The 9,376-nt window shown below is 31.5% G+C and overlaps 1 protein-coding gene and 1 long non-coding RNA gene across 2 annotated transcripts; one reads left to right on the forward strand and one right to left on the reverse strand.

The window, feature by feature from the left end:
* Window positions 1-1,433: 1,433 nt before the first annotated feature.
* On the reverse strand, window positions 1,434-3,395 carry LOC131599570 (uncharacterized). Its single transcript, XR_009282847.1, has 3 exons — window positions 2,972-3,395; window positions 2,782-2,841; window positions 1,434-1,578 (listed from the first exon to the last, which is right to left on the reverse strand). It is a non-coding gene; the product is annotated as an uncharacterized LOC131599570 (long non-coding RNA).
* Window positions 3,396-6,785: 3,390 nt separating this feature from the next.
* LOC131645252 (protein MAIN-LIKE 1-like) lies at window positions 6,786-8,634 on the forward strand. The gene is made up of 3 exons (XM_058915926.1): window positions 6,786-7,157; window positions 7,253-7,876; window positions 8,035-8,634. Exons 1-3 carry the CDS (start codon window positions 6,786-6,788, stop codon window positions 8,632-8,634), a joined length of 1,596 nt encoding a protein of 531 aa, XP_058771909.1.
* Window positions 8,635-9,376: the final 742 nt, after the last annotated feature.

Consider the following 9,376-nt stretch of genomic DNA (forward strand, 5'->3'; position numbering starts at 1 on the left):
ATATTATTTATTGCAGGCTAGAGGAAAAATATATTTTATTATTTTAAATTCACTTCAAAATAGTTAATTGAATTAAAGGATTTTAAAATCTAATCATTAATGTTTATTTCATGACATGTTCCCGTTAATATTTAGTATTTTAATCAGTAATTTCAGGTTCCCGTTAGTATTCACATTATCATCATGAAAATTAAACACATAATAAAATATATAAAACAAAACATATTTTGATAAAAAAAATTAAAATTTAAGAAACATGAATTTAAAAAAAAAAAGTGAGAATACCACATTTTATTTTAATATATAAATCATTTAATAACAATATTAAATATATAATACATAATTAACAATTAAAGAATTTAATCTAAAATCATTTTAAATAATTTGAGTAAGTTATATTTTAAGAAGAAAATTAATAAATAATTTTATTCAATGTTAAATATATAATACATATAACATATTAGTTTTGTAATCTTCCAATCTGAATTTAATACATATAATACGTATAATCGATTATATTAAATATATAATACATATAATACATATAATAAATATTCAATGTTTAATAATCTGTAACCAAAATTATTCAATTGTAACTTATATTTTACCTCTCTTTTTAAGATCTTTTAATTTCTTTTTGTGGAGAGATTGGTGAGAGTGATTGTTGCAGAATGACATTGACAGATCACTTTAATTTTGCAGAGACTAAGAATTAATAGAGAGGTAAGAGACAACTTCCAAGAAAAATAGGACAACCTATTAATAATAGCTGGACTACTATAGGGACTATAATTACTTTTGATTTTGAAATAAATTTTGATTAATAAAATCCCTTTTAAACCAAATGTTGAAGTATTGTGTGTGCCATAGATATTTTTTGGAATAAAGCCAAAATAGATTGAAACAAAAAAAACACAAGTGCTAACGGTACAAATAAAAAACCAGATTAAACATACCAAAATTGAACAAACAGCAAAGAAGCTGACACATTTTAAAAACTTATTATGATTTTGTAATCTATAAAAATCTATAATACTGATATTGTAGTTTAAGTGAATAAACTATTATTTTATTTTAACTAAATAATAATTTAGTAAATTTTGTTTAAAATGGAGAGGCCATTTTTTCTTTATAGAAAATCATGTTTATTTTTTAAGAAATATGAAAGAGAATCATGTTTCTTATTTATCACCAAAAGTGGAAGGAAAATATTTTTAGTAAGAATAGTGTGAGTCATTAAGAGATCTTTTAATAATCATAAAATTAAAATAAAATCAAAGATTAAAAAAAGTATAATTATTGGTGTAATATATATATATATATATATATATATATATATATATATATATATATATATATATATATATATATATATATATATATATATATATATATATATATATATAAGCATTGATTGTGAGTCATCTCATCTGTTTTTACTGTTGATGGTTTCTAATGACCCAAAACAAACTATTATCTGTCCATAACACATTTATTCATTAAGAATCTTCAAGAAGCAAGTTTCCTCAAATCCAGTAGAGAGCAAGCCAACATCTCTTTAGAACCACTTCCTTCCTCCTGAAAGATATAAAAAGATAAACTGAGATAGGTGAAAAAAGCTAAATAAATTTTAATTCTCATTTTAATGAAAAACACATACCATTTCTTTCTAGGTCAAAATCATTCTCTCATAAACAAAACAACAATATTAAACTCAGATATATTTATTTTGATAGACCTTTTGAAGAAAATAGAATGAAAATGCTTAAAATATATTTTATGAAGTTTATTTTCAGTATCAAATCAAGTTTTATTTGATAAATAGTATGAAATCAAAGTAAAAATAATCTTTAAGCAAAACAATAGGCAATTAAATATGAGAATACACAGGAAACATAAAAATAGAAAAAATCAAATCAAATCAAACACACAAAAAATAAAAATCAAAGAGGATATATGATAAAAAAAAGTATAAGAGAGAACAAAAACTTAGTACATAAACATTCAAAATTGGTTGTTTTTTATCCACCTCTCCCTAATTATTTCAAAATTGGGAAAAGGAAAAAACATGAAACGTGAATCACCTCTCCCTAATTTTCTTAAAATTGGTTGTTTTTTTATTTTAAAAAATAAAGTAGAAAACAATTAATAATAAATTAGAAAAGGGAGAGAAAATGAGAAGTAAAATCGTTCCCTTCCCTAAAAATTCTCTAAATGATTTTTTCAATTTATTATCTTTAAATTAATTTAAAAAGAAACCAGTTAAAATTTACAACATTATTTAATGAAATAATAATAATAATAATAATAATAATAATAACAATAAAAAAATGGAAAAGTAAAAAATTGTGGTAGAAAAAAATGACTATTTGACAGACCAATAAATGATAGAGATTTGACATTTTAATTAATTAAAGAAAAAACAAATAAATTATAGAAAGAGAAGATATGAGATACCTCAGAAAAAAATCAACATTTGCTAAACTCTCACTCTCTCTTCACGGTTTCTCACCATCTATTTGTTCTAAACAACAACAACATTTTTCAATCTAAAATGCCATCCACTATATTTTGTATATTTTTTAGATCTAAAGAAGAAAAAAAAATGAGCTTCAATATGTGCAACATCAACCAATTTAAAATTTTGAAAGAGAAACAGATAAAGTCATAACACTTAAATCTCACCTTATGTTGAAGAAATATTAAATTTCAAGAACATAAATCCATACCTAGAAAAATATAGATTTACAACCTAAAAAAATAAAAAACATTAAAACTTACAATTTTTATTTTATCGATGTTGTTTAACCTTATACACCTTCATTTTTGTAGATCTACGATCTGAAGAAAAAAAAAACAAAAGAAGTGAAAAGATATTAAAAAGATGAGAAAGATATAAGTTTTATTATGAACTTCAAAAATGACAACAAAAGATCTATATTATCTTGAGAATGCACAAATGGTTACATACACGCGTAGATCTACAACCTACGAAAGCATTTAATGTTAGTTTGCATCTTCATATAGATCTACAACCTGGAAAAACAAAAACAAAAAAAAATATGAGAGATTGCATATAAATGAATGAAAGATTGTGAGAAAATGAAGAAGAAATAAAGAGAGACGAATTTGAGGGATTTAGCAAGCATATAGAAAGAAGAAAGGAAGAAAAGTGGTTGGGAGAAAAGAGAGTAATTGAGGGAAAATAGATAGAGAGAGAGAGGGGGGGGGGGGGGGTAGAAGATGGAAGCTGCAGGAAGAAGCAAAAGTAGTTTTGAAATGATCAAAACCAAAATAGAAGCAATGTCTATCTTTAGACTACTTTTAGACTGTTGATGTGAAAATAGGTTAATATAATAATAATAAATACTCTGCAGAATATTTAATGTAATATATGAAGGGACATCTAAGAAAGAAGATATTAAAATATATGGAAAATGGAAAAGTCTTGGGTTTGGTGAAATGAAAGAAAAGAAAAAGGTTGAAGAATTAATTAAGATTTTAATGTGTACCAAAGGAAACGTGATGTGAGAACATAGAAATACAACCAAGGCATCCATGTGGCTGAAGCAGAAAGCAAAGGGGCAAATATGTACTTTCCAGATCATAAAACTTTCTTATATTGTAGATGTAGGACAAGTGTGAACTTAAAAAAAAACTATTATGTTTCCATTGGTGATTAAGTTAGTTAAAAGCACGTTTTGCTTGAATGGATGTATATGTATGTACACATTAAGATTGAGTTATCTAGAACAGTGTTGGTTGGGTGGTTAGTGCTGCTGTGACTGGTGCTTTCGCTATGCCCAATAAAGAAAAGGTAATTGGGGTGAGCTTGAATGGAAGATAATGTACTTCAAAAGAGGTTAAGTAACTTCAATTTTACTTTTATATAAAGCAGCTTCTTTTTGTCTTTGTAATGGAATGTTTAAACAAATATCTCAATAAGATGCAAAAAGATAGAATTACAACTACCATCCCAAATGTGAAAAATTGAAAACCATGAATTTGTGTTTCGCAGACGATCTATTAATGTTCTCTCGTGGGGACAAAATATCTATGGAAATGATGATGACAACATTCAATAACTTTTCTATAGCAATAGGGCTGAGAGTTAACCCGCAGAAATGCCGGATATATTGTGTTGGTATTGATGGAAGGTCAAGACAGGATATCTACAATGTGTCTGGTTTTAAAGAAGGTCAATTACCCTTAAAATATATGGGTGTACCTGTGAGTGGTAAAAAAAAACTCTCTATACACCACTATATGTCATTGGTGGATCATATTGTGGGGAAAATTAAACATTGGACCGCTCGAATGCTAACATATGCAGAGAGACTACAACTTATTAATAGTGTAACATTCACACTGACTAATTATTGGTTGCAATGTTTCCTGTTCCCCAAAAGTGTGTTTCATAAAATTGAATCCATATGTCGTATATTCCCATGGACAGAAAGGGTTTGAGGTCAGTTGAAAGGCGCCTGTAGCTTGGAAGAGGGTATGTAGCCCAAATGTCATAGGGGATTAAATCTAATTGACATAGAGATCTGGAACAAAACCACCCTGATTAGACTTCTTTGGAACTTGAGTGGAAAATCAAATTCACTTTGGGTCAGATGGATACAAGCATACTATATGAAAAACAAACAGTTGATGGATATTAAAATCAAGCGATTGTATACGTGGATTATGAAGGCGACTCTCCAACATAGAGATGTTGTATAGAACTTGGCGGACTGGGACGATATCAAGAAATTGAACAAATTCAACATGAACAAAATATATAAGACGCTATAAAATTGTACTCAAAAGGTTGAATGGAGGAATTTGTTATATGGAAACAATGTTGGACTCATGGCCTATTTTATTCTATGGCTTGTTTGCCACAGAAAACTAGCCACAAAGGACAGGTTATTCAAATTTGAAATTATTGATAATATGGATTGTTGTTTTTATTCGGAGGAAGAATCGATAAAACACCTATTTTTTATTGTCCAATTACAAAGAAGGTTTGGATGGAGATTCTGGAGTGGATCCAGATGCAACATAACCCGGGAGACTGGCACAATGAGGTCGCTTGGTTAATACAACAAACCAAAGGAAAGGGAGCTAGAGCTGCTGTAATCAAAATGGCAGCCACGAGAACTATTTATGAGCTTTGGAATCTGAGGAACAACAAAAGTTTTAGCAATGATGTGAATACCACACATATAGGAAAAAGAATTATAAACATAATTGTGTATAGAGGGTGGAAAAATAAGAAGCTTAGGAAGTACATAACTATCCTAATGCTATAAGAGTGATAGTTTTTGTTTGTGTTCATAGTTTTTCATGATTTTGACAATTTTGGATCGCTTGTAATTACGGCTTTTTAAATTAATCAAAGTTATTATTTTTCAAAAAAATATATTAAATTATTATATAAATATTTATTACATAATATTAGTAAAATATATTAGTTTAAAATATATAAACCTCTGAAATTAGAAAATTTTAAACACTAAAAATATATTTCAAAAATTAAAAATATATTTAATAGATATATTTCACAATATTTAATTTATTACTTTAGTATTTAAACAATATTTATTTAAAAAAATCTAAACAAATTTAAACATGTATAGATATTTATTTAAACAATATTTTACAATTAAATAATATCTAATCATATATAAACATGCCTTGAAATATTGTACATGTAATTTTGATATATTTAAATATTTAATTACATTTAAATAGTAAAGAAAATATATTTAAGTATTAATAAACATGAAGGTATGATCATGGTTTCAAGTCCCCTATTTATATGATTATTTTGAAATTATTTATTTAATATTTAAATATTATTTAAAAATTATTATATCTTATTTCTAAATATTTATTTATGTATTATTAAAAATAAGTAAATAATTATTTTTATCTTATTAAATAATAAATAATTTCAAATATAATAAATTTCATATTAAAATAAATATTTATATATCAGATTAATAATATTAATTATAAAATAATTAAAATAAAAGTATAAGTGAGAGAGAAAGATAGATAATTGAAAGAATGGTAAAAACAATGGTGTAACATATCCATTTTATGAAGGTTTTTAAAATACAATTTCGTAAATGCATTTTCGAAATTCTATAAATGTCCCTATAATTCGGAGATGCATCTCCGAAAACGTAAAAAAGAATTATTTCGGAGATGCACTTACGAAATCAAATTTTTTTGAAAAAAAAGTGTTTTCTGCAATGCATCTCTGAAATAACCCTTTTTTATGTCTTCGGAGATGCATCTCCGAAATATGCTGCGTTTTTCTGTTATTTCAAAACAATCACCCCCTTATTTCATTCTACCCAAAACATCAAAATTTCACCACCACATCCATTTCTCCAAACTTTCTACACAATCTAAAGTTGCCCTACAACATCAAAGGACTCAACGACTCACTCAAAGGCACACTAAAAACTCCAAACAAATTGTAAGTTTCTAAACTTTAAACTCTATCATTGATAATCTTGTTAGGGCTGTTAGAAATTAACAAAATGTAGTTAGTTGAAGTTATTAGCAATATGTAGTAGTGTTTGGTTGGTAAAAATTGGATTTTTAATGGTTTAAGGCAAGAAATGGGGACTGCAAAAATGGAGAATCACATGTGTTTTCGGAAGTGTATTTCCGAAATCACGTCTAACCAGTTTCAGAAATGCACTTCCGAATTTAGTCTGAACTATTTTTTATTATTTTCTGAATTGTTTCAACGTCTTACCTGGTGCAATTTTTTTAGGAAAATGTCAGGAAATCAGGCACGACTTAGACAGGGTAGGGAGACCCAAATGACATCGGCTCGACACGAGCGTGTTGCACAGTTAGTAGCGACACGAGGACGGGGTCGAGTACGAGTACTCGTCCAAATGGATGAGGCGCGAACAGGTTCCTCATCTGGATTGAGGAGTAGGCTGCCTCAAGTGTCTTCTTCGCGTGAGGTTGACGAGGATGTGGTGGAAGAACATCAGGAGGAGGTGAAGGCGCCTGAGGAGGAGGGTGTACGCAGGGAGGAGGCTCAGGGTGATGAGGATGAGGGCTACCCGGGAGGGCCTTCGGACACATCTCGATTGATATGGTACCATGAGCACGTCGCTCGACGTGTTTGGGAGGGAGAGGTAGTTTTTTTATTACACTTTATTATTTAACGGTTTTAATAACAAATAGTCGAAAACATTAACTAACATTGTTGTTTTTTTTGTTGTGATGGGAGAGGGCGGCCATAAAATCTGTTAACCATGCGCGGAAAATATTTGATATCGAGATACCGGAGGCTCAGTGGTTTAGCGATGTCGTAGTTGTCTCCGGTCTTAGCGGGTTATACATGATCGGATATGGTAGTGTTAGCCACAGAATGTTGGGGGCATTCTTCAAAAGGTGGCACAAGGAGACATCGTCTTTCCCCCTTCCTGTTAGGGAGTTGACGATCACCTTCTACGACGTCGCCTTTCTGCTCCACCTACCGATCAGAGGGAGGCTGCTGGACCATTCTCACATACAGTGGATTGAGGCCATCGAGTGGATGGTGGATTTTCTAGGCATGGACCCATTTATGGCCGAGAGGGAGTGCCAAGCAACGAGTGGGGAACTTATCCGGTTCTCCAACCTAAGAGAGTTGTACGAGGACCATTTGGTGGCGGCAGCTGAGGTTGAGGAGGAGGGTGACGCTTTTTATGTTGAGTACCACCGATGCATCACTTTACGGTGTTGGTTTATGTTCTTGGTTGGCACGATGCTTTTTGTGGACAAAAGTGCCAACTATGTGGACATGACCTACCTCCGGTACTTTATAGATTTGAGTCGAGTGCAGGAGTGGAACTGGGGAGGCACTATTCTGGTATACCTCTACCAGAAGCTGAATGAAGCCTGCCTATGAAGGACTGGACAGTTGACTGGCTCTTGCATACTTCTCACTGTACAATTATTTTTAATTATATCACATTTAATATGTTATTTCCTAATATGTACTAACATATTATCGTATTTGTGTTTCAGGGATGGATCATCTCATACTTCTACCGCATCCACGGCTACGAAATTAATCCTGTGTACACTGACGCTATGCCTAGGGCCGCACGATACATCCTCCAAAGGGGGAATAATAAGGTGGGCCCATATCGCGTGTACCTCAACCACATTGTTCACGATGACATCCAGTGGACGCCCTTCATTGGTTACGGTGATGTTATCCCCTTCGACCGCATCAGATTATATTTCGGATGGTTGCCATCTAGGTCCAACACCATGGTCAAATACTTGCCGGAGCAGTGCATGCGACAGTTTGGGCATGTGCAGATGATTCTGAAATCGCCATTCCATGTTGCTCCGGACACCGTTACTAGTCGAGAGATCGCTGCTATATTTGAGGATTGGGCGCATCATTTAGTTCTGAAGGAGTATCGGAGTATGGTGGCCACCAAGAGATGGCACTGCGTGGATGGTTATGTGACATGGTTTTATCGGGTGTCACATCCTTTGGTGACACCCGATGCTCCTGGAGATCCACCTAGGCCATCACATGAGGAGATCTTGGAGAACCGGCAGGCCGAGGATGACCAAGCCACTGATATCCTACCGGTATGCCAGCGGATATAGATGATTGGGCAAGAGGCGTTGGACTGAGGGATCATGCAGCGGAGCGGTGACGAGGCGATTGCCGTCATGGAGAGGGGTTGTTAGAGAGGCGGCTGGTGCGGCGGCGTATAGTAGGCAGAGGAGGTCGCAGGGTATTCACATTAGGCATACTCATTAGAAGTTGCCTATTTATGTTTTATTCATGACTTTTTGTATTCATGTTGTAATATTTTGACACTGACCACTTACCCGTACAACTATTTTTCGTATTTAAAATATTGGTATTTTATTCTAATTTACGTGTTATATTTTATCGATTCTGTTATATTTTGTCTATTAATGTAAAATATGGGATTAATCATTGTTTTGAAAAGAAACAGAAAAACTCAGAGCTTATTTCGGATATGCATCTTCGAAATTGGTCCATAGGTGATTTCGGAGATGCAAATCTGAAAAAAACACCAAAAAAATGGATGATTTCGGAGATGCATCTCCAAAATTATTAAAAATATGAAAATTAAACCTTCGGAGATGCATCTCCAAAATTTATGAATATTTTGAGGTTTACAGCAGGGGTCTTCATCCCATGGAGGTGTACAAAGAAATTGTCTTTAAAAACTAAAAGTGATGGCCCAGTGATAAGGACGTTGGACCTAGGAGGGATAGTAATTTGGGTTCAATTTCTTCTAAATGCAAAATTTTGATTTTTCAGGTATCATATTAAAATTTACAAACTTAAATAAATCAAAAATAAAAGACACGT

Source organism: Vicia villosa, linkage group LG1, assembly GCF_029867415.1.
Source record: "Vicia villosa cultivar HV-30 ecotype Madison, WI linkage group LG1, Vvil1.0, whole genome shotgun sequence".
Taxonomy (NCBI): Eukaryota; Viridiplantae; Streptophyta; class Magnoliopsida; order Fabales; family Fabaceae; genus Vicia; species Vicia villosa.

Bases quoted from the DNA above. Each gene is read 5' to 3' on its own strand.
- LOC131645252 (XM_058915926.1), top strand. From the start codon at position 6,786: ATGTCAGGAAATCAGGCACGACTTAGACAGGGTAGGGAGACCCAAATG. The intron at 7,158-7,252 runs GTAGTTTTTTTA...TTGTGATGGGAG, and splicing joins GACGTGTTTGGGAGGGAGAG to AGGGCGGCCATAAAATCTGT. The intron at 7,877-8,034 runs GTATACCTCTAC...TTTGTGTTTCAG, and splicing joins ACTGGGGAGGCACTATTCTG to GGATGGATCATCTCATACTT.